The sequence below is a fragment of the Ambystoma mexicanum genome, chromosome 13 (assembly GCF_040938575.1).
Source record: "Ambystoma mexicanum isolate Mex_15411 chromosome 13, UKY_AmexF1_1, whole genome shotgun sequence".
Taxonomy (NCBI): Eukaryota; Metazoa; Chordata; class Amphibia; order Caudata; family Ambystomatidae; genus Ambystoma; species Ambystoma mexicanum.
The window spans coordinates 760533862-760560163 of NC_090938.1; the positions used below are offsets into that span (position 1 = coordinate 760533862).

Consider the following 26302-nt stretch of genomic DNA (forward strand, 5'->3'; position numbering starts at 1 on the left):
CAATGACAGAGTTGCTGAATTTAGCTCCCTATGTACATTTGCTAAACTACCATTCCTTTATAAGAAACCACAATACTATCTAAAGCAAACCGAAAAATATTTATGGACATGAGGTTTAACCGTCTTAATGTACTAGGGGTACGGGGAGCTTGTTCAAGAATACCTGTGGAAAGGAGGATTTGCAGACTATGCAGTGATGAAACGGAGGTGGAATAAATTAGACATGTGCTTAACTGCTGAAAAAGTATGGGTCCTATATATGAGAAATACTTTGCACAATATGAATATGACCTGACCTATATTGCCAGTGAAAATCTCTGGTTGAGATGTTTAGCTGGTTGGAATAGGAGCTTAGTAATTGCAACAACTCAGATATGAAAGGTGGCTAACTCTCGCCTCAGGGAATTAGAAGAAAATGTAAAGTTACTAGCGGAGTTATAAGTGCACCGTTGTTCCTTTCTTAGTGTTGCACTATGTGTGTACTCTTGCTACTTCTTCTCCGTGACGAGTGTGAAACATACATATTCTGTGTCTTTATGCTAAGTGTCCCTTTTTTTCTTTGGCATACTTTTGTTGTTTTCATACACATGAGATTCTTTGTTTTATTGTAAAAGTAACTGGAAGGACTATGTTATCTGTTTGTATTACTGATAATTTTTGTAATTTTCTTCTTTTAATGATTTTAATTTTACATTTTATTGGAATTTGAAATAGTATTTTTGATATATACATGCTTTCTTTCTATCTCTTAATTGTTTTTGCTATACGATTTGTGAAAAGTTCTTTTGAACTATAACAAAATAAAAAAATAAAAAAAATAAAAGATAATCACTTATGCTCTCTTTAATCTTGTTTCCATTATAGAGGTAAAGATCATTCCTTGGCAAGAGAAAACTAGATGCCAAAAGTTCATCTCCTCATGTACAAGCAGTGTGAGGGGTAAAAAAAAGACGAGACGGACAGAAAGTTGTAGCTTTCTCAATGTTTGCCATTTTTATTAAAATAAAGATGGGTGCGATAAACGCCTATCTGTCCCTATCCTAACGAGAAGGCTCCTACCTAGAAAACTAAAAATAAAGAAAGATGACCTATGTGAGAAACCCGAGGGCGTTCTCACATATAATCCCCTTGGGTTCTCTTCTCAGGTGGCCAGGGAAAGGCTATCGCTCTTGGATCCCGACCCTGGGGTAGAAATCGAGGGAGGATCACCTGGGTGGCGGGTCCCTGGGGAATGGGGAAGAGATGTCCTCAGGTGAGACGCAGTATTCCGCATTCCCTTTTCATGAAGAGTCCTCTATTCCAGAGGCAGACATGGATATTGTTTCCCTGTCCCGTTGATAAAGAGAATGGCAGGAGATATTGTCAGCCCCAAAGCATCAGAAAGAGGATGAAAATGAGAAGAGTTAAAAGTCGGGTACCCTTAGGAGAGACATGGAATCCCCCTTATCCTATTGAGAATCAACCAAACCATTTTCCGACTTTTATGGGTTATTATAAAGCTACTCCCCTCATTTCTCCACATATGACACTGGACAGTACTGGGACGAAGAAGAGGCAATGGAAGCATACCAAAATATCGCCACAATTGTGGTGACATTACTAATACTGCGCCTGAGCGCAGTACAAAAATCCCGACCCACATTACACAGATTAAGGTGAGCGTGGGTGTCCCACGCTCCCTTTAGTTGGTGTAATGGGGGTCGGGGGGATAAGAAATACATTTAAAAAAAGGGACTCAGCACTGCCAGCATCGCCCCACGTAAATAAGAGGAACTGACGCTGAAGGGGTAAAAGTAATGAACACTACACTCTTTCACCACTTTAGTACTAAGACGAGGAAGATGCCTACAAAGAGCCATGAAGGTCAGGCAAGTCTCATTAGAGATCCACACCTGCAGCCGGTCAAGGGGCTGCAAGTGTATGAGAAACCAGTGGAGCAGAACAGGGAGCAACAAGGAGGCCTGTGTGGGAGAGAGCAACAGGGAGGCCTGTGTGGGAGAGACCAGCAGGGGACATTGCTTCAGAGGAGGCAGTCGTGGTTGGACCGGATGAGGAGCCAGGACACTGACAAACTTCCCAGAAGACTTACATTACCCATAGCCAGTAAGCTGTGTAGGTTTTGCCAGTCTGTGAGCCTCTGTTACAGGGGAGCTGCAGAAGGAGCTGCAAGAGAGCACCAAGAAGAAAGGACGCCAGCCGCGTCCAGAAAGAAGCATTCCACTTGCCGGCGTGCAGGGTGAGATATGTCGGTGCTATTTTGTATCACTGCTTCTGTCATATCTGCCATCTTGTATTAAGTGAATATTCTGTAACACCGCCACGATGCCCCAGGGCCGCTGGGCGCTTTATAAATTCAAATAAATAAATAAATAAATATGCAGCAGGCAAGCAGAACAGAAGAGGGTGAGTTTCAAAGCTTTGGCGATGAAGGGAAGGCGATGGAACCGCCAGAAGGAGACGTCATAAACCGGTGAGTGTCGGGGAGGACACCGGGGCGCTCCTGTGAATATACACTGAATAACAGAATGAATGGAACTTTAAATTAAACTAAACTCATGCTTTTTTAATACTGAATCAAATCGAACTTTACTATTAAACAAAACAAACGCTTATTGAATAGCAAATTGAATGGAACTTTACAAATAAGTGGCATGAATGCTTATCTGATACTGAATTGAATGTCATTGTAATATTAAGTCTTCAAAGTGTTGAATGGATTAAAAACCTTCATGGGCCAAGCAAATAAAGCGAATAACCCAAATGCCAAGATGAAAACGAATTACAGAAAAGGGCACAAGTGTGACAGAGAAGTACAAGAAGGTGGGTGTGAGCAAAACACCCTTAAACTTAACTTTTATAAATTAATGCAGTGTGATACGGCCACAGACTGGAAAGGATGTTTGACAAGTAATGGCACAGCCAAGAGGCTGGTAAGGAGGAGCTAAAATGTTGCAAATCTGCAAATCAAAAGCCAAGAGGCAGAGAGTCAGGTATTCTTGTGGCGCAACCTGTAATGGGTGGACCGTTTGGTCTGACAACTGCGCCTAGACCAGTGAGCTCTAAATGTTGAAAACCCAAAGACATTGTGATGATGAAGTTTGAGTCTTGGAGAAGGGAACCCTGGGACTTGAGGAGCTTCATGTGTGGTCTTGAGAACTAAGCCTCAAGATCTTTTTGTTTTCTTTGAACTGTTGCGCTTGGAACTTGGTGAAGGGAACCCAGAGGATTGGTCTTGAACTGCATCACCTTGAACTGGAGAAAGAAAATCTTGAGACTTTTGCGTGGAAGTTTCTTATACTTGGGGTAGGGGAGCGGAGAGGAAGCTGTGAGCTGAAAGAACCTCAGAACTTTGAGTTGAACACTATTTCTTTTTGGTTTTGACATCTCTACACATTGGTGAGCTTTAGTTGTGAGGGCAAGCATAGGTTTTGTACACAGACTTTTAAGTTTAACTGTTTGACTTTCCTTAGGTAGGCAAATGCCACTATATGATAGGGCACGTTTGATTTAATCAAGTATTTTATTTTAAAATGTAAGTCTGTTGTCTGTGTCTTGCTTCATGATGCCTTCAACCGTAGTGTCCCAAATGTATCTGGCCCTCACACTAATACATATGACCAAAGTGTACAAGGTACATAGATCTGATTTCAGTTCAACAAAACAGTGTAAATGTGTCATGATGCCTACCCCCGGAGCACCAGGCCAGGCCCAGCACCCCCGGGTGCAGGCATCACGCCCCCGGGTAAAAGCCCAGCGGCCCTTTATAGGGGCTCTTTGGACTCTGTCCTGGCGCCGTTGGCGCCAGGCTCATGTTGGACATCAGTCCTGGCGCCATAGGCGCCAGGCTCATAAGGGGAAGTGTTTGGTGCACTTACCTGAAGCAGACCATGCTGCATACTCACCTGATGCAGACCATGCTGCATGAAGAACCAAGCCAAATGAGGCTTAGGAGGGACTGTTTTTCTGAAGGAACTATTTTGTTACTTGGGTGGGGCTGTGGAAGAATACTCACCTGGAACTTCTTCCAAGGCTATTTAAGCCACGCCCAGACAGTCACACGTGCTTCGCGTTGTTTTGCATCCCAGCAGCTGAACGCTCACCGTGTCAGCTCCTGCACCTGGACTCCAGCCACGCCCGCCTCGAACCTGGAACACCTGTAAGGAAAGAAGAGAAGAGAAAGGTGAAAACCAAGAACTTATTCAACCTTCTTACCTGCATCCGGAATCTTCACGCCTGAAGGAAGACTTCCATTTAAAAGCACCGCGTTGCTCGCTGCAGCGCCGCGCTTCACTCACCTGTTCCCGAGACGCCGCCCGGCTCCATCGCGGCTCTCAGCACCGGTCGCCACATCCCTGCACCTAGGGGAGAGAAGAAGAGACAAAAGGTGAGCAAGGGAACACAAGAGGAAAGCCGAATTTTCAGCCATATTACTTACCGGCTTTTCTTGGTGAACCATTCCACATCTCGGGTCGGCGCCGCATCTTTGGCAGGTACCGCACCCCGGCCCCCATGGGGAAAGGACAAAAGACATTACTGGGGAATTATAAAGACATTTAGAGGGGTCGCCCTCAGCACTAACTCACCTGATTTTACCACCGGCAATTTAACCCCTCAACGCATCGCCTTCGTTCTGCACCTGAAATAAAGGACAGATCACAGGTTAGGAAAAAACAACATAAAAGGAGGCTCACACTTGAACTTTTGCATCTTCATACTTACGGCGTATCGCTCAGAAAGTCAAGTGGATTTGCCAGCGCCATTCTGAAAACCAGTGAAGTAACTGGACGAACGCGCGCCCCTGCACCAGAAGCAGGATGGAGAGTTCATCCTTCCAAACCATAAGGTGAGCTTAAACCGGGGTTTTTGGAGGAAGTCAGAGAAGAACGAAGGGGGAAAGGGGGGAGCAAGCACACTATTCAGCAGACAGTTAATCCCCTTTCTCATCTGCAGAAGGATATTCCTACGGGCCAGACAAGCAAGATCTGGGGGTCCTGTTCAATCGGTGGTCCGAATTCTGCGCATCGCGCTTGAAGAGGCCACAGCAACCCAGACCAGCGCCTCCGTGGGAGCCAGGTGAGCGTTACAGAACGCGAAGCCTTCCTACAAATTCCCACCCAGGCGCTATGGAAACCTCTGAGACTGACCAGTTGGCCCAACTACTGGGGGAATTACGGGCCGAAGTACACGCCGCTCGTCAAGAGACTAATGCTCTCAGGAGGGAAGTGATTGTAACAAAGGAAAGAGCTGATGACCTGGCTAGACAGCTTTTGCAAGGTCAAGCTGGACAAACTCCTTTACCCGGTTCCGGAGGGAACCCCGCTCCTGTGCTTTCCAGTAACCCGGTGCAGATTAATCTACCCGGACACATGCCGCTGGCCCCACCCGAACGCTTTGCTGGGGACCCCAAACGATTCGCCGTATTCATGAATCAGTGTCGTTTGCATTTCCTGTGCAGACCTGGGGCATTCCCTAATGACCAGACCAAGGTAGCCTTTGTATTGTCATATCTCAGCGGCAGTGCTGCCGATTGGTCAGTTCCACTGGTAACTCTAGATGACCCGATTCTTCCTGATTTTCAAGGATTTCAAGCAAGAATGGAAAGGTTATTTGCTCGTCACTCCCAGGGGCAGGCTCTAGATGACGAACTTCTATCTCTGCGACAGGGCAATCAAGACCTCCTTTCCTACATTGTAACCTTTAATAGACTAATTGTGGAAACTGGGTGGCCAGGGGATAAAAGAATCACATTATTTTATCGAGGTCTACGCGGAGAACTTAAAGATGTCCTGGCCCAAGTTGTAAATCCGCCCCAAGAATGCTCAGAATATATAGACTTAGTGGTCCAATTGGATCACAGACTGCAAAACAGAAAAGCAGATCGGTCCAAGTTTGAGACCCGGGTGTTAGTCAAGCCCACGCTAACCTCAAGGGGGCTGAAGCCTCTGAGCCAATGCAAATCGGAGGAGTTAAAGGACCTTTAACTCAAAAGGAACGTGAAAGAAGACGGCAGATGCACTTATGTCTTTATTGTGGTTCCTCTGGACACTTTCTACGAGATTGCCCGGCAAGGCCACCCAGGAAGGTGGTAGGAGCTGCTGATAAAATCCATGAAACCTCTGTATCGGGAAACGACCCCGCCCGACAAGCGTAGGGGTCCGCTTGCCGAGTTTGAAAATGAACTCTCAGACCTCGCATTTCAATGTGCCAATGGTCCTCGTAGATCCGCAACAGCCTAAGCGGTTGCATGCAATAAAGGCATACATCGATAGTGGGGCTATAGGAAACTACGTGGATCGTGAATTGGTCTCCAGGATTAACCTCCCTCTGCGTCCTTAAACCAGCAAAGATGTCATCACCACAGTTGATGGTACCGAAATTGCCTCGGGACCGGTAACACATTCCACAGCTGAGGTGACACTTGTAGGTCCGGACGGCCATCGGGAGGCAGTTGTGTTTGATGTAATCAAGGCTCCACAGTTTCAGGTTATTCTTGGAATCCCTTGGTTAGAGACACATAATCCTCGAATTGATTGGCGAGCAAAGAGAATAACCTTTCCGGAGTGTGCACGAACCTGCTACCCAGAACATCTGAAGATCAGTCTAGCATCAGTAACCTCTGTCTCCATGCAACTACCTCCGGAATATCAAGACTTTCAGGACGTCTTCTAAAAGGAACAGGCCAACACGTTACCTCCTCACAGATCGTACGATTGCCAAATCGATCTGGTGCCCGGTGCACAACCCCCTTGTAGCAGGATTAATGCCCTTACTGAGCCGGAGAATCTGCATTTGAGACAATATTTAGATCAATACCTAGCCAATGGTTTCATTCGCCCGTCAAAGTCTCCGGCATCCTCGGCTTTGTTCTTCGTGCCAAAAAAAGAAGGCGACCTTAGAACTTGTATTGATTACCGCGCATTGAACCAGATAACTGCTAAAAATCGTTACCCTCTGCCTTTGATCCCTGAACTCCTTGACCAGGTGAAGGACGCTTGCATATACACCAAGTTAGATCTCCGGGGGGCTTATCATCTGGTACGAGTAAAAGAAGGCGACGAATGGAAAACGGCCTTCCGTACAAAATATGGACTATTCGAATACCAGGTGATGCCTTTCGGGTTGTGCAACGCGCCTGCTGCCTTCCAATTCTTCATGAACGATGTCCTTCGGGAACTCATCGATGTCTGTGTTGTCGTGTATATCGATGACATTCTGGTGTACTCCTCTTCGGAATCAGATCACAGAAAACATGTCGGGGCCATCCTTGAGAAATTGCGCCAGCACAAACTGTTTGCAAAACTGGAAAAATGCGTTTTCCATACCACCGAGGTTGAGTTTCTTGGATTCATCCTGACACCTAAAGGGGTCCGAATGGACTCACGGAAAGTGGATGCCATCCTCAAATGGCCATCACCTAGTTCGGTGAAAGGTGTCCAAAGCATGCTTGGTTTTGCCAATTTTTATCGCAGGTTTATACCGGAATTTTCACGGGTGGTGCAACCCATCACTGCACTCTTGCGGAAGAATAAACATTTTGAATGGACCGAGGAAGCTGAACAGGCCTTTCAGGAATTAAAAGCTAAATTGACGTCCGCACCTATTTTGAAACACCCGCGTCCTGATCTCCCTTATATAGTCGAAACCGACGCATCCAGCTTAGCCATGGGAGCTGTCCTGTCTCAGAGAGACCCCGAAACCAACCAACTGCACCCCGTAGCATTTTGGTCCAGAAAGTTTTCGCCGCCGGAGATAAATTATGCAATCACTGATAAGGAATTATTAGCCATTAAGTCCGCCTTTAAGGCTTGGCGGCATTATCTTCTTGGCGGCAGGCATACCATCACCGTGATCACTGATCACCGAAATTTACAATATTTAAAAACTGCCAAGGCTCAGTCTTCACGACAGCTCCGATGGGCTTTATTCTTTGCTGAGTTTGATTTTGTAATCACTTACCGTCCCGGCTGTAAGAATGGCAAAGCGGACGCGCTATCTCGAATTGGAATGGGAGAAATGGACACAAACTCAGAACCTGTGCCGATAATTCCCGAACAAAGAATCTTGGGGATAACCACTTTACAAACCCTTGAAGACATTCAAGCACGGGTAAAACTATTCCTGGACTCTTCAGCCTTGCAGGATTGGATCAAAAGGGGGTCTGACTTTTCAATCAACGATGGCTTACCTTACTTCCAAGGACGTTTATTTTTGCCAGAAAAGGAATTGCAAGAACTGGTTATTTCCCGTCATCACGATACTCTGATGGAAGGACATCCTGGCATTGCCAAAACAGAGGAAATAATTAAACGACAATTCTGGTGGCCGTCCTGGCGAAAGGATATTAAATCTTTCGTGATGTCCTGTGGAGTTTGCGCCCAAAACAAAGGTCAAAAAACAAAACCCGCCGGTCTTCTTCAACCCTTAGACATTCCACCAGCACCTTGGCACACCTTGTCACTAGATTTTATCACGGACCTGCCCTCTTGTAATGGATACAATACTATTCTGGTTGTGGTGGATTTATTTTCCAAGATGGCCCATTTTATTCCGTTGAAAGGATTACCTTCAGCTTTTGTTCTTGCCAAGGAATTCCTCGAAAATATCATCCGTCTGCATGGATTCCCGTCCATACTAATTTCCGATCGGGGAAGCCAGTTTATTTCTCATTTTTGGAAAAAGTGTTGTCAACTGGCACAAATCGACGTAAGACTCTCAACCAGCCACCACCCACAGTCCGATGGTCAGACGGAGGGAACGAACCAGACCCTTGAACAATATCTACGATGTATGTTGCACCAATCGGAGGGTAATTGGAAGGATATTTTATGGGTGGCTGAATATGCATACAATAACTCGATACACTCTGGAACTGGTCAGAGCCCCTTTTATATCCTATATGGACATCACCCTCGTACTTCAGACTTGGACTCACCTTTGAGCCTCGAAATGCCCGCAGTGGACCATTTGCATTCTACGATTACACAAGCCTTCAAGGATGCTACTGCACACTTACAACATGCGAAAGGGAAATACAAAAAGAATGCGGATCTGCATCGAAAGGAGGCGCCTCCATACCAAATAGGGGATCAAGTATGGTTGGCTACCAAACACTTATCGCTCAAGGGACCTCAGACTTTTAATCCAAGGTATTTAGGCCCTTACTCGATCAAAGCTATAATTAACCCAGTGGCAGTCAAGCTAGATCTACCAGCTAACATGCAGATTCACCCCGTTTTTCATGTGTCGCTTTTGAAACCAGTGCAACCAGGAACCAGATTAATAAAGCCACCAGAACCAATCCAGATAGATGGGGAGCCTGAATTCGAGGTGAAGAACATTTTGGACTCTAAGATCTCGAAATCAAAACTTTTCTATCTAATTGATTGGAAGGGGTACGGGCCTCAGGAAAGATCTTGGGAACCCAGCGACCACGTACATGCACCTCGGCTAGTAAAAAGGTTCCATCGGAATTTCCCGAACAAACCGAAACCTCCTGAGGGAACGACCTTGGGAGGGGCCTTGGGGGGGAGTGCTGTCATGATGCCTACCCCCGGAGCACCAGGCTAGGCCCAGCACCCCCGGGAGCAGGCATCACGTCCCCGGGTAAAAGCCCAGCGGCCCTTTATAGGGGCTCTTTGGACTCTGTCCTGGCGCCGTTGGCGCCAGGCTCATAAGGGGAAGTGTTTGGTGCACTTTCCTGAAGCAGACCATGCTGCATACTCACCTGATGCAGACCATGCTGCATGAAGAACCAAGCCAAATGAGGCTTAGGAGGGACTGTTTTTCTGAAGGAACTATTTTGTTACTTGGGTGGGGCTGTGGAAGAATACTCACCTGGAACTTCTTCCAAGGCTATTTAAGCCACGCCCGGACAGCCACATGTGCTTCGCGTTGTTCTGCATCCCAGCAGCTGAATGCTCACCGTGTCAGCTCCTGCACCTGGACTCCAGCCACGCCCGCCTCGAACCTGGAACACCTGTAAGGAAAGAAGAGAAGAGAAAGGTGAAAACCAAGAACTTACTCAACCTTCTTACCTGCATCCGGAATCTTCACGCCAGCATTCCTGAAGGAAGACTTCCATTTAAAAGCACCGCGTTGCTCGCTGCAGCGCCGCGCTTCACTCACCTGTTCCCGAGACGCCGCCCGGCTCCATCGCGGCTCTCAGCACCGGTCGCTACATCCCTGCACCTAGGGGAGAGAAGAAGAGACAAAAGGTGAGCAACGGAACACAAGAGGAAAGCCGAATTTTCAGCCATATTACTTACCGGCTTTTCTTGGTGAACCATTCCACATCTCGGGTCGGCGCCGCATCTTTGGCAGGTACCGCACCCCGGCCCCTATGGGGAAAGGACAAAAGACATTACTGGGGAATTATAAAGACATTTAGAGGGGTCGCCCTCAGCACTAACTCACCTGATTTTACCACCGGCAATTTAACCCCTCAACGCATCGCCTTCGTTCTGCACCTGAAATAAAGGACAGATCACAGGTTAGGAAAAAACAACATAAAAGGAGGCTCACACTTGAACTTTTGCATCTTCATACTTACGGCGTATCGCTCAGAAAGTCAAGTGGATTTGCCAGCGCCATTCTGAAAACCAGTGAAGTAACTGGACGAACGCGCGCCCCTGCACCAGAAGCAGGATGGTGAGTTCATCCTTCCAAACCATAAGGTGAGCTTAAACCGGGGGTTTTGGAGGAAGTCAGAGAAGAACGAAGGGGGAAAGGAGGGAGCAAGCACACTATTCAGCAGACAGTTAATCCCCTTTCTCATCTGCAGAAGGATATTCCTACGGGCCAGACAAGCAAGATTTGAGGGTCCTGTTCAATCGGTGGTCCGAATTCTGCGCATCACGCTTGAAGAGGCCACAGCAACCCAGACCAGACCAGCGCCCCCGTGGGAGCCAGGTGAGCGTTACAAAATGTTCAAACGTACGATTCCCCCAAAGTACTCCTTGTGACCAGGGATTGGTTCCCTTCCCCTGGATCAATTCAGGAAGTCCTTTGCATAGAGTTATATTCAACCAAGTTCTATTTAGTTCAACACAAAATGTATTTTCCATTAACTATATTCTTCCACTTGGCAAAGTAAACGTCTCTTTCACAAAACACTTGTCCCAAAATCAAAGTAAAAAATCCAAGCAACTCTTTCCTCCACAAAGTGTTCTTCCCAGGATTTATAGCGGATATAAGGATACCACAATATTCTTCCAATGGAATACCTTTGTCAGGACAGCACAGCAACTGTCTTTTGTTACACAACAGTTTGTCAGGATGATAAAATTAACATTATCTTTCCACAACACTTTTCTACCACAACCGCACTTGTTCAAAACAACTGTTTCTTTCTTGGTATACTCAGCTGCCAGGACCAACTACAACCAATCCCTTTCCTGTTGTATTTGTTTGCCAGGACCAACTACAACTGATCCATTTCCTGGTGTATGCACCTGCCAGGATGAAAAACTCCTACAACTATAATTGCTCTTTTCTGTTAGTGGCAATGTTTGTCCCAGGATTCTCTATACCAGTTTCCCTTATGAGGAGAGTTGGGCAATGGCTGCCTGTCTTCATAGTCACTTGACTGCTGGTAATGAGGGTTATAGGTTTCCCCAAGTTGATATCTCATAGAAGGAGAATTGCACCCAAGTTGCCGCTTTACTGCTTCCGGATAGCCTTTTGGCTGTTGGCAATGTGGGTTACAGGTTTCCCCAAGTTAATATCTCAGAAAAGAAGAATGTTGCCCTTGTTGCCTCTTTACTGCTTCTGGATAGCCTCTTGGCTGTTGACAATGTGGGTTACAGGTTTCCCAAGTTGGTATCTCAGAAATGGAGAATTGCACCCTTGTTGCTTCTTTAATCTGGTTTGGTATTCAAAGTTATCTTTTACTGCAAAAGGTTCTCGGAGCGTGCCAGGGTTACCTTTTACTTCAGGCCAAGTCACTGGTCTCGTTCTGTGTCTCCGCTTTGCTTCTGGTTGTTGTGGCTTGCCTTCTGTGATCTGACCATACCGTTGACAGCTCCTGTCTAGCTTCAGCTGTCTGCACGGCTCTTCTATAGAGCTCCACAGGCTCTGTTAAGTCTCTGCATCCTCCCGCATATCTGTGCAGCTCACATCGGGTTGGTAGCACCTCTCACACATGGCTGGGCTTCTCTCTCTGCTGCCGTCCACGACTCTGAGCGCACTCTGCAAAACTGCACGCCTTCTCTTCCTGCATATTCTTTTCACTAGAACCTTATGATCCTAACTCTTGGTCCCTCTTCCTCGTCCCAGTACCACAGGCATTATGTATCCTGAAGTCCATAGTGCTTTTGGATCTTTTCCATTCATTTAGTTTTGATTGCTTTGTGAACAGAGTTATCAGGTGCTATATAAATGGTTTGTGATTTAACATTGGGGTTACAACTTCTACCCAAGACAAAGTCATGATAATTAGAGGAGGTCACATTTAATTAATGAACCTTATCCTGTCTGGATGATTTTTCATAGAATGTTCTTTGGGTTGTTTCATTGGAAGGACTTGTACAGTGCCATTATGTAGTTTGGAATTATAGGATCCTCATCCTCACAAGAGGATGAATACCGCGTCTCTCCCAAAGGAGTCACCACTTCCCCTTGACAGCCATCTCCTCCCTTGTGATCCCCCCTCATAATACCACCCCCAGGGTTAGGTTAGGATCAGTATGAGGTGGCTTCCCCTGGACACATGAGAGGAGATTTTAGGCTGGGGTCCAGTGATGACTCTGCAGGGTTCATCACAGCAGGCTCCACGGAGACCACCCTCTTTCTAGAGGTCCCTCTTGTGATGAGCTGTGGCCTCTCTATCCTTCCCAGTAACATCAGAGCCGGCCATGGAATGTGCCAGAAGGAATGTTCACACAAGAAGAATGTAGGGCAGTTGGGATAGTGCTAGTGTATGAGGTGATGCAGCGTTTTACTGCACATGGATCCATGTTCCTGTTTGACATTGAAAGAGGAAACCTTACTCCAGTCTTGCAGTGATTACTTCATGGGCATACTAGTGCTCTCGTTAGACTTATAACTAATGTTGAAATCATATAATATGCTACCTGCACGGTTTGAATACAAATCTCTTTAATTGGGAGCATGCAATTCCCTGCCTAATATCTTCATCGATGAGGTAGAATAAAATCATGTGGATGAGGCTTCTGATTGGAATTCCTCAAATGGGCAAAAACTTTCCTCAGTTTGGTTGTTCCGCCGCCTAAAAGGGAATGATTTAGTGTAAAATTAAGAAAATCTTATTTTGGACAGGAGCTTTCTTGTTTATTCATGCAGTCTAGATACAGATAATATCCTGTCACAGATTTATAGGTCAGTTATACCTCAATAGTACTTTGGTGACTCAGTTGAGCTGCGCTCTACACCTGCAACCTAATGGCCTGCTTTAACTGTGCTGTTATTCTGGCTTAAAGTTAGTTTCTTGACAGAAATGTGTCTTCAGATTAATTCTCATAAGGTTTTCTTAGTATAGGACAACCAACTTATCTGCTTTCCCAAATCCTTACTTAGCAAATCCTCAATCAAATGTTGGGTTAGCCTTGCAGCACGATGTAGGCATGCCGATGTCCACAGAATGCTTGTGCAAAGCACATTCTGTCAATTAAGTTTGTCATTCTATGCTCTTGATGCAATATGTTTTGGTGGGGGATTTCGGGAGCATCAGTAGGTGTTTTTTAACAATGGTATCTGCAATATCCCTATTATTTTCATGGTTCTGTACCCAATGTTCTCTACCCCGTAACTAATTATACCTAATGTCTCCACTCTGTAGGTGTCTAAGAGCTTGTTGTTTTCCTTCTTGCCTTTTCTCTATGAACTAATTAGGGCACCATTATTTTTGGAAGCTCTGAAAATCACTTTTGCTTTATGTCAAGCCCAGTTAGTCATACTCTGTTAAGTCAGCCAAACCAGAGTCCCCTATACAAACGTTGATTTTCTTTCTCCTACGAGACCCCATCAACGTAACAGTGGATTTGGCAATATAAATCTTTAGATTTCTTGTGTCCATGAACTTATTATTGTCATTGCCAATATTGCCATTCACCAGTTTTTGCAAGGCTACGGGCTAAAACTACCTCATAATCTACATACAAAAGGACCATGGTCGGTTGATCTCTTATTTTCACTATATCTAATGTCTCCAGTGATAGTAGCCCACTCTGCAGGGACACCACGACTCTCCTAGGGTAAATACAGGAAAGATTTGGATTATATAGTGTGCTTTATAAATTCTATTTTTTAAATGGATCCACATGTTGTCATGTTTTGCACCCAACATTGTTCATGTGCCCATCCCTGCATATGGTACAACTTAAAATACTATTTTATACTACACCACCTACGTTTAGGGTGCTCAGATGTTAGGGAAATGCTATTGGCATTAAAAGCAAAGGCTCAATGGTCCTTTAGCAAACACATTTCTTTTGTCTATGCTGTTCTGTGCTCCACTTTATGCACCACTAAGCAGTAGCACACTGACTGTGGAACAATTGAAAACAAACAGTTTGGATGATCCCAGACTTAGGGCCGTACTAAAATGCACTGAAAACCTGTCTCTTCATAATGGCCTTTCTGGAGGTATAGGTTTTATTTCAAGCTCTAGCAATTAGAGACTTTTACAAATTGTGCATTAACATCAAGGATATTCCACACAACTCTGTGCCAATAAGTCATCTGACAGACAGTAGAGAGCAGGGAACTTTACCTCTTTTACAATGCGTGCAGCCTCCATGTTCCTCCGATAGAAGAAGACCTTGTACTCGTCCATCCAGACCTCAGCCAGGCGTACCTGGTTACGGGACACCACCTCAATACCATTGGGAAAGGAGTGGGGGCTCTCCATCCGGAAGACATGGCCAACGACAGAACATGGCACGATCTCCAACTGTCCCCCACACATCCACACCTGTAAGCAGGAGTTAAATGGTAAAAATAAGCATTGAATAGGATGATAGATTAACAAAGAGATAGGAGCAAAGTGTGCACACCAGTGTTTTTATGTTAGTGTTGGCCCCTGAACGATGCACTTTTGGAAGGGCTTTTTTCCATGGCTTCTAGATTTCACAAACTCCCACAACTCTCCTGCATCATAAAATCACACCTCTATTCCTAATCATGGTGGCAAGGAAGAAAGCCACAAGATCACTCAAGGACAACAGCAAGTGTCACTGACTAAATGGCTGTTGGCTGCCACTCTCAAATCTGCATCTTTAGCCCCTTACACAATCATATCAAGCTTTATTTCTGCCGCAGTCATAAAAGCATAATATATATAAAATAATATTGATATCATAAAGCTTGATATGAGTACGGATTAGGCTGGTTCAGGACTCCAGGGACTGTAATTACAGGATTTACTATGAAACTGCCTAACCCAAGGGAGTTTGGGGTGGAGGATGCAGGATGATATGATATATGATATGATAAGTCATTTATAACGCACCTGTACACAAGTGTTTCTAGGCGCGACAAGACAAGGGAGGGAAAACAGACAAGACAAACAATCTTACTGGGCCTTGTGTCATTCAGATCATGCAAGTGCGAGAACGAGAAGTGCAAGGGGAAAGGGAGGGGGGAAGTGCAAGGGAGAGGGGAGGGGAAGGGAAAACAGGGCAGCAATGCTCTGAGTATGTGCAGCCAGGACAGCGCAGCTCTGGGTAACGCAGGGAGAACAAGGGACTGTAGGGTTACAGTTACATCCCCTAAGTGCATGATGGGCCAGGTGGCAATGCAAGGGTGACTGAACAAGAAAGAGCCTGGTACCCAATGAGACTCTGAGGGTAGCCAAGCAACCAGTAGGAACAGCAGGCAGGTAGGTCAGGTAGGTCAGCAGGGAGGGAGAGAGAGAGAGAAAGAGGAGAAGAGGAATGTTTTTGGCTGCTTCCATTACTCGAGTTGGTCCGGCTCAAATTTGAGAGGGGAAAGGAGGCCATTCCAGAGGGAGGCACCTGCAGAATAGAGAGATCTACCCCCCACTCTCTGCCTGGAGAAGCATCTAACCCTTAGAGATTTGGAGGTAGCTGAGCGAAGGGCTCGAGAAGGAAGGTGTTTTGGAAGAGAGCGTCAAATGCATTGTAGGCTCCAGCCCCAGAAAGCCTTGTGGACAATGCAAAGGGTCTTGAACTTGATCCTTGCAGCCACCAGGAGCCAGTGGTGAGATTTCTGGCCAGGAGAGCTACTGTCCCTGGGCTTGAGGCCAAGGATAAGTCTTGCAGTCTTGTTCTGGATTAGTTGCAGAGGGCAGAGAGTAGAGGAAGGCAGATTGGGAAAGAGGCTGTTGAAGTAGTCCAGCCTAGAGAGCACCATGGTTCTGGAGACAGTGAGCTTCTGGGGCAAAGCGAGAAAGGGAAGAGTCCCTTTCAGGAGGTGCAGCTGGTAGTGGGACTTCTTGGTGACGTCTGAGATGTGAGGAGAGAAAGAGAGAGTGGAGTCGAAGATGACACTAAGGTTTTTTGCCTTGCAGGAAGGCAAACGAAGAGGGCCCAAGGCGGGTGGCCAGAGTGAGAGAGGTACAGCAGGGGCATGGGTCCAATGAGAAGGATCTCTGTCTTACTGGCATTAAGGCAGAGATAGTTGGAGGCGCACCAATCCTGAATCGTGGCTGGACAGTCAGGAACAAGCGAGAGAGGAGAGGAGGCTGAGGGGAGTCTGAAGGAAAGCTGAGTGTCATTGCATAAACCTGAAAGTTAGAGGAGAAGGTAGAGATCAGGTGGGCCAAAGGGGCCAAGTGAAGCTTGAAAAACCAGGGTGAAAGGATAGAGCCCGCAGGTTGAGAGAGAGAGGTGGGGGAGAGAAAGGACCAAGTTGGACCTGGGAGGCGTGGTCCAAGAGGAAGGAGGTCAGCCACTCCAGGGCCTGATCAGTGATGCACAGCTTCTCACAGAGTAGATTGATCAGGATGGCGTGGTTGACCATGTCAAAAGCATAGTTAAGATCAAGGAGGATGAGGACAGAAGGAATGCTGGAATCAAGGTTAGAGAACAGATCTTCACGGGTGTTCAGGAGAGCAGTTTCCATGCCTCTGGGCGCTCTGAAGCCAGACTGTTGGTCATGGAGACAACCAACATATTCAGTGTGGAGAGTAAGCTGGGAGATGGCCAGCTTTTCCAAGAGTTTGCCCAGGAAAGGGGTGATGGGGATTGGTCAATAGTTTGCCGGGCAGGTAGGATCAGTAGACAGCTTCTTGAGGAGGGGTGCCCAAGGGAGTGCTTAAGGGGAGAGTGGAAAGTTCCAGTAGCGAAAGAGTGATTACAGAAATCAGCCAAGGCTGGAGTGAGGGTGCGAATATGGTCCTTGATGGTTCTGGAGGAGCAGGGGAGCACCTGTTTGGACGACACTTTCATAGATTAGACTTGTCTAGAAACCTCGTCAGGTGTTGTCAGAGAGAAAGAGAAGAAAGGAGGAGATGGGAAGCCTGATGTCCTCAAGTGCACTGTCTAACGGACCATAAGACTGAGATCTATGGCCAGGCCCGACTTGATCATAACTGTATTAGGACAAAAACCAAGAGTTATTTTCTTTCTTAATTTAGTTTTTATGTAATTTTTATAAGAACATTAAAAGAATTGGTTAAGTAATTCAAATAAAGGGATTCAGTCCACCTAATAAAACAGGTAAAAGCAATGAGTTGTGCAGCAGCCACCATGTTTCAGACCACCTTTTGCAACTGAGATTCAATTTCTGCTTTTAATTTGTGCTTCAATTACCTACCTCAGGCTTACTGACACATAAATACAAACATAGGTGCATTCTCCCTTTTCTCTTTCCATTTTTGAAATAATATCACCAAACATAACTCCCCTGCCCACCGTACCTGACCCCTTCACCCCAATTCAAACAAGCTAATGTCCAGCATACATCCTAGCTACACAGCCCTAAGGATCTTACAGGGGTTGGCCCAATACTAAGCAATTCCATCTTGTCTCGGAACTCGTATATTTTATGTTTATATGTATATTTTCGGAGACGTATTGTTTTTCCATAGGGGTCGATTCATGGACTAGTTCAGGGGCTTAGACATTTGATATGTCTGCAAGAAAGGAAATCATTACATATCAATATTCACCATGGACTCATTTGCCAAATAGGTTAATCCTTCAACCACATACTTTTGTCAACATTTCTTCTTAGGAGGTAAATAGGGTCTCTTCCAAACTGCCGCTAGCAGAAGACTAAATATCCCATGTGACAGGGGCAACACCTCTTCATCTGGTCATGAAAGCCCAAATAGAATCAGGACAGGGTATAACTGCCTCTATTCCATTCAGCTCCCTAATCCAATAGCTCACCTTCCGTTCTTTGTCCACTCCCTGCTCCTCATTCTTTTTTTCCTCCGGTGCAGCCGCGGTAGCCGGCGGCCGTTCCCTTCAGTCCTGTGTCTGTCACGGTACCGTTGACCGCAGCTATGTCGTCGGGTCCCCTTCCCGACCGAGGCTGGTATTTTGTCTCCGGGGTAAGTATCTCTGCAGTTATTGGTTAGCAGCATGTGTCTGATCCTTCCACCACCGGCACCCTGTAGTGCGTCCTATCCGGCGCCAGTGTTTCCGGCATGCACCTCTGCTTTCTCTGTCTCCTGTATGGGTGTGAGGACCCGCTCTGCGCTGCTGTTCTCTGCCACCATTTTCGGTGTCAGTGGAGGATTTCATGTGTTTTGTGGCATAGTCTGCCTGCTTCAAAGTCTCCTTTAGTAGGCCTGGCACAGAGCTCTGGAAAGTGTGACTGCACACGCCGGCGGCCATCTTGGAATCACCTGTGCAATCATTTAATCCCATGTAGTTAGTACTGGCATGATAGAGATATCCTGTATGCTCAGTTGCAAAAATGTCGGCAGAACTCATCCAAGATACTCCTTCCCAAGTCTTGCTCCCATTGAACTGTGATGGTCTGTGCAGTATGCTTGGATCAATGCCATCTACAAATGAGTCGCTTAGGATCCATCGGCTCATCAAGAATCCTCCCAAAAGGTATTAAAGTTATCCCAAATCCATCCTTTCGTTTAGATATCATGAGAGCTCCTTTCAACCTTAAAACACACAAATTGTGAAAGATGATCCATTCCTAATTCTGCTTCCAACTACCCAAAATTAAGGAACCTTTCATTTCTCCACATCTGTCCCACCTTTTCCAGATCAGCTCCCATCAACACTGGGTACCTTCTTATCCTCTTCGGGAGCTTCCTATCAAGAAACCTACAACCACTCATCGACAGCCACTGAGGAAAGGACCTGATTTTATAGCAACGTTCTCAAGTATTAGATCTTTCATAGATTCACATGCTATGAATATTCCCTGTCGTCAGGCTAGGAATCCTCGGTTACCTTTTAATTACCCTTGCTATAGGCAAGAAGAACCTAAATTGTGTATCCTAACAACATTGTTATGGGTGGTTTTGGTCCCCACCAATGGGACCTCGAGTAGTTCTAGACTAGACCCTTCTCTTCCCCTCAGATTCAAACCGTGTGTTGAAGATGAATCTAGGTGTTAATCCATTAAAAATAGTCTTTTTCTTCTTCTTGTTCTCGTAAATTTCAACCATCAAGTCTACAACATCAACGTGTGGCAGATAAGTGGGGATGGATGGCAAAAGGAGAACCCTTTTTAAGGCCTGTGCCACTTGTGGCCTCAAAAATGTCCTCTGGCGTTGCTAACTGCATGGTGGAAACTTCTCCTTCACTCACCCGACATTGCGAGCAGGAACGAAGCTCCTGTCGGCTTTCCTGCGCTTCCTGGAGGAGGCGGGGCTACAGCGGTGCACGTGACCTATCACGTGACACAGGCCGCCTTCATTAGATCGAGGCTGCCGGACGAGCGCTGTGTCCTCTGGCGTTGCTAACTGCATGGTGGAAACTTCTCCTTCACTCACCCGACATTGCGAGCAGGAACGAAGCTCCTGTCGGCTTTCCTGCGCTTCCTGGAGGAGGCGGGGCTACAGCGGTGCACGTGACCTATCACGTGACACAGGCCGCCTTCATTAGATCGAGGCTGCCGGACGAGCGCTGTGTCCTCTGGCGTTGCTAACTGCATGGTGGAAACTTCTCCTTCACTCACCCGACATTGCGAGCAGGAACGAAGCTCCTGTCGGCTTTCCTGCGCTTCCTGGAGGAGGCGGGGCTACAGCGGTGCACGTGACCTATCACGTGACACAGGCCGCCTTCATTAGATCGAGGCTGCCGCCCTCGCGGCGTTAAGCCCGAGGGAGTAAAGCACATCGGCTGTTGTGCGGCTGTTAGGCGCTGGTGGTGCTGGAGGGAGACTGTGGAGACTAAACTCTCTTTGATCCCCCCAGCAAAGATACACATATCCTGCAAAACCAACACACCCTAATACACGAGCAGAACATACAAGGTAATCGTGTTGGGTTGTAGCCAGTGGCAGGCAGCCAGCTACCAGGAAGACTCTTGCCCATGGATACCCGTTCATTGACTCGTCTCAAAACAAAACAGCCCTTGAGTGAATCTGGCCGTGACTCCCCTTTGATTCAGATGTCTGGTGACTCAGACTCCATTCCCCCGACAGCTGTGCTCGGGGGCAAAAACAAGCTCAACAACCCAGGAGTGCCTCCCCCAACATCAGCACTTCCTCCCTCAACACCGACCATAGACATTGCACAAAATGGATTGTGCCCTGTGGAGAGCCACACTTCACTTGCTGCATCCATAGCCAAGGATATCTCAGCTTCTGTCTCCCAGGAAATTGTGCGAGACGTATTGGATCACCCTCACCCCAGAGAGACGGCAACCCGTGAACGAACTGGTTGCTCAGATGTCCAACGAGACCTGCCAAATGCGGGTCTCCGCGAGAAAATTGCAAATTCTCCTGAACACATGCAATCGAACACAGAACTTGCTCCTGTTTTAAACATTGATTGCCTGGAACAGACATGCAAAACACATTTCGACGCTGCATGCAAGATACAACATCCACGCTGTCCACCAGAAGAGAGTAATGAAGATGGAGACGAGCGATTTTACTCTCCCTTTGAGGTGTCGGATGCCGAGCTTCTAAACTCGGATACCTCACGCATCAACCAAATCCCTAAAACGCTACGCTTTCATTTTCGTAATAAGGATGTGGCTCATTCTGCTGTCACTTCAACTTCCCGCAGATTGTCTCAGAATAGTCATCCCCTGAGCAATCAATTGACAAACAACACACCGTTCAACTTAAGTACAGGACACAGTTACAAACCAGCTCACAGCAATAAAAATAATACGTCAGTGAACGCTACACACTCTACTCCCTCCATAAGACCATTAAACACTGTAACCGATTCGTCTGGTCGGGAGGCTCGACTTACACAAAGGCTACAAGCCGATTTTGACTTAATGAAAGCAAAACTCTCAGAAAGTTTCCCTGAAGGAAAAGACGAAAATGGGCCTAACAATCACACAAGGTTAATTTTGGGGTCACCTACCAATGTTGAAGCAGGAACAATAAACCACCAACAGAAATCTAGTCCTCAAGATAAGGAAGAATATACATTGGTTACCTCACCGAATTGGGGGAGAGGTGTCGCAAGTCCACTTCGGCCCCATATGCTGAAAAATGATCGAGCTGAGGAAGTGGGAGAGATTATGCTCAGACCAAAGCTCGTGACAAACAAAGGTGGTGACACAGCCCCAAAGTGTTCGACCCCTTTGCATGTTCACAAACTTGTATCCGCTGATGCAGGTCGAGAGAAACAACATCTACCATTTCAACCGGACGACTCCGAATATAACGGTCATCACAAGCCAAAACTGCTTAATCCAATGGACTCAATCTCTGAAGCAAAATCTAATCTTTCGGTCGCTGCAGCAATTCAAATACATAACAACGTGCTAGCAGCGACATCTCAGGCTCTAATACCCTTCATAAAGTTATACGAAAGCATGAATGAAACACTTCATAATAATGGTGCAATCATTGGTCACCTGACAGAAAAAATATCTCTGCTGGAATATAACTTTAACCTGCAGCTAGAACAACGAATAAAAGATCATTTAGAGACGGAAGATGGCCTCAGAAAAATAGTCCTGCTGATCGAAAAAAATTCAAATGAAGCAAAGACTCAAATGGATGACCTGTCGACATTCATGCAAAAATCTCTTCGGCACACAGGTCCAACCCTGTCAAAATTGTTAAATTCCGAAAACGGATTTCATCATTACATAAACTCGGGTGACACAGCTGCACTGCCAATAATACCCCCAGGGGAAATAGCACAGGTGAACGTGCAAGGTGTTACTTATCCTCAAGCAAATGCGGAAGTAAATGCACTAAAGCAGGTATCAAAAGTGAAAGAAACAAGCTCCAAATTTGACACTCCCGCGACACCTCAACCCTGCTCAGTGGAAGGCTCTCAATTGCCTAATGAAAGCGAAGTACATCAAAATTTAAAAGGAAAAGTCCCTCCCAGTATCTGGGACCTCCCCCCAGCAGCTCCTAGCTGCTCAAATCTAAAGGCTTCTTTTGGTATTTTCCATGGGGGCGCAAAAAACCTCCAAACTGGAAAGATTCCTAGCTCCATACAAAATAGAAAACCAGGAGGTCCTCCAAGTAGTAATCCTCACAACAAAAAGAAAGAAAAGACCAGATTTACAACGGCCCCAAAACAACCCCCAATCTCAAAGAAATTCATTAGAAACTTAACAACACCTTCAAAACCAAAAACTTTTGTCCGTGACAACACGTCAGGAAATTTGTTAAAGAGACAATCTCTATTCCAGACCCCGGTCTCCAACAGAGAAAATTGCAAAAAAGCAGAAGAAAAAACACCCAACCATCCATCCCTGAAGAAAAACACGCAAAATTATGCGACTAAGTCAATGAAACCAAATCTACACAAGCGAAGGAGGGTCGTCTCGGATTCTGGCAGCGTCTCAACCATAAATGACCTTGAGGAACTTTGTAACCTGTCCACTTACTCACACGACGTGAGTGTGGGCGGCGGCCATATCCACGACGTTAACATGTCAAATATTGACAAGTCCCCCCTTGAGCATCACATTCAACTACACAACAACCCTTGGAAAAAAAAAGAAGAAAAGCAAACATGTTTGCCAACAAAATTGTGTGAGAAATACACACAAGATGCAAGAAAGTCTGATAGCAAAATGATTGGAGAAAAACATCTTAACCTAAAGACCAACGAGGAAAAGCTAGTCGCAGTTCTAAACCCAAAGCGTACAATCGCCCAGAATCTTAAACTCAGGGACACAAGAGGAAAACGCTCCCCTGTCGACCAACACCGAATCATGACAGCAAAGAAAATCAAACTGGCTAACGTGTTGGCTGACGACTCTGATGTAAACTTGAATCGTGGCAATGTCATGCGCCTTCTGCATTCAGTTCCTTCTTTAAGGACAATTTCATCGGACGACATCCAAATTGTCGAATACTACTCCGAAGAAAGACTCGATTGCGTATTACTACATGTCAACTCACATGCAGTTAGAAGATCTATGATGGGAGCAAGAGAAGACATATTACGGCTCGGCTTTGAAATCCTTGAATACCTGGAACCAGCCAAACAGTACAGAGATAACCCATCTGAGGATCCTGAACAAAAAACCATCCTGAGCTATCGGCGTGAGCAGATTCGAAGGCATCTGTACTCAAACTTGACACCTGCCAAGACAAACAGGACCTCACAACACGATAAGAACAAACATTAACTAGACAACGGTGCACCCGAGGCCGCTAACACCCTGATCTCATGGAATACCAGAGGATTCGGCCACTTATACAACAACTTCCCAGTGGATCTCGAAGACAACTTTATAATATGCCTGCAAGAGACCTGGATGCGACAGCTTCCCGTAAAAGACGGCTACCAAATACTAATAAACCCTGCAAGCAAAAACGCGAGAGGTCGCCCGTCTTCAGGCTTACTAACATTGATAAAAATAGGAACAGGTTGGGAAGTGGCAGATACATTGAACCCTAATGGCCATGTCCAGTCAACTCTACTCGTAAGAAAAACCAGCGAACCTAGAAAAGACCTCAGCTCACCTCAACATCTGTTGCTAATTAATGTATATTGGAACCCTGCAAAGATCTCGGCTGGGGTTTTTATTCACTCAATAACTACAATAATCGACATAAATGTAAGAAATCTTCACAATCTCTGGATAATTGTGTGTGGTGACTTAAATACATCCTGGTTCAATGGAAATCACTTAGACGTCAATCATCGCTGCAATAAGAATCTTAAGGACTCTTCTAAAAGAACAAGATGGCAGGAAGCTATGGAAGCAAGAGATTGTACAATGTTAAACGGCAATGTCCCGGGTGACACTCCACCGCAAACTACGTGGACGAACATGGGATTAAAGAAAACTCTGGATTACATCTGGGTGTCAAATAATCTGATGCCATCAATTATCAATATGCAGATTACGCCAACGAAGAACAGCGACCATTTTCCGTTGAAAATGTACTGGCAACCTCACTGTAAGCGTCTAAGCAGCACGACATGCACCGACTTAGAGGTGAACGCCAGCCGAAACAGAATTCGGATGTCCTCTAAACAGATACAACACCTCACTGCCGACTTTCAATCAAGAAATGAAGCATCGACAACCTTTACCGATTATCCCGCCATTCTCCTAACCGTGGCCAGCTCCTACCCAAGAAAGAACACGTCAGTGTCCAATCATAAACACACATGGAGTGTAGCCCAGAACAACGAGAAGAAGAAACTGAGGAAAGATCTGAAAGAACTAAGAGCGGAAAGCAGTGTTAATAAAGTAGCAAAAATTAAACACCGAAAACAACTATACCGAAATTGGACAAAAGCTTTTGCCCTCCAACGTGACCAAGAACGTGGCGAGGAGATGTTGTCCTTGATAAGATCTCAGAACACCAGAAACATTTGGAAAATCTTAAATATGGATCAGCCAAATCAAGCTGTAATCATGGCAAATGGTATTCCCGAGGCGGCCTGGGTAGCACATTTTAGAAACATCTTCTCACCCTCTAGCACCATGTTGGTGGATGGGAAAAATGGTGGAGACGTACGCTGGGATATTGCTGAGACCGCAAAGACCATACATGGTGCCATATCAAAGTTAAAAAATTCCCGAGCAGCAGGCCCAGATGGCATATCGAACATCATGCTTAAACAACACCCCCACGAATGGGCAAAGTTCATGGCCGATCTATTTGTGACAATAGCCTCATCCAGGATAATTCCGTCTTCCTGGTTGGAGGCCATTATCGTCCCGATTTATAAAAAGGGCAACAGAGATGTACCTGCCAATTATCGCCCTATCGCGTTATTAGATACTATTGGGAAAGTCTTTGCCTCGTTCCTTCAAGAAAAGATCTCAGCCTGGGCACGTTGCTGCGGATTAAACGATGTACGTCAAACTGGCTTTACAAAAGGAGTGGGCACTGAAAACAACCTTGCTATACTCAATCTACTAAAGTTGGAAGCCATGAGACACAAGGGAACCCTGTTCTTTGCATTTATAGACCTGCAACAAGCTTTCGACGGAATCAACCGAGAAAAACTTTGGGGAAAACTGAATAAATGGAACTGTCCTCCAAATATATTAAATCCCATAAAAGCCCTACATGAATCTACATCAGTTAAAATAAGGTTGAACAAGGATGGTGTTCTTTCTGAAGCTATTCCAACGAAAAAGGGAGTGAAACAAGGCTGCCCCCTAGCAGCGGAACTCTTCAAATTATACATTGCAGATGTATCAGACACATTAATAAACACCCACTGCTTTCCTCCCAAACTCAATGGATTCCCTGTAAGTTATCTGATTTACGCCGATGACTTTGTCTTAGTTGACAAAACGCAAATAGGGCTACAGCGGCTACTAAATGCATTGAACACCTATATGATGGATCATGACCTAAAAATTAATGTGGACAAAACAAAAATTCTGAAATTAGGTCATGGCGTAACTCAGAAAAATAAGAAATACAAATGGTTTCTAAACAACGTCCCGATTGAGGAAGTGACCTCAATTCGATACTTGGGCATTCCATTCTCTATGTCCATAAGAGAATGGAGCTGGGTGTCCGAACTTGACAAAAGAATAAAAACCTTATCTTTACAAGGTGCAAAGATACATTCACAATTTGGAAAATTCTCTCTGATTCCAGTACGAACCTTTTACCAACAAAAGGTGATACCATCCCTGACGTTTGGTGCAGAGACAGGCTGGAATATCGACTTCAGAGTCTGGCCTAAATTTGAGGGCTTATTCTGGCGCCGCGTACTAAGATTACCTAAATACCTGTCAGTAACAGTAATCCGCCATGAATTGGGACTGAACAAACC

At 45.8% G+C, this 26302-nt stretch overlaps 1 protein-coding gene across 6 annotated transcripts in view; it reads right to left on the bottom strand.

Annotated features, from left to right (window-relative positions):
* The window catches only part of LOC138521912 (polypeptide N-acetylgalactosaminyltransferase 6-like), a 555359-nt gene that overhangs the window by 101761 nt on the left and 427296 nt on the right, over window positions 1-26302 (bottom strand). For all 6 annotated transcript variants that reach the window (XM_069635078.1, XM_069635082.1, XM_069635080.1 and 3 more), the window contains one exon: window positions 14729-14929. In XM_069635078.1, coding sequence (XP_069491179.1) covers window positions 14729-14929 — 201 coding nt within the window. The remainder of the gene's footprint in view (window positions 1-14728; window positions 14930-26302) is intronic.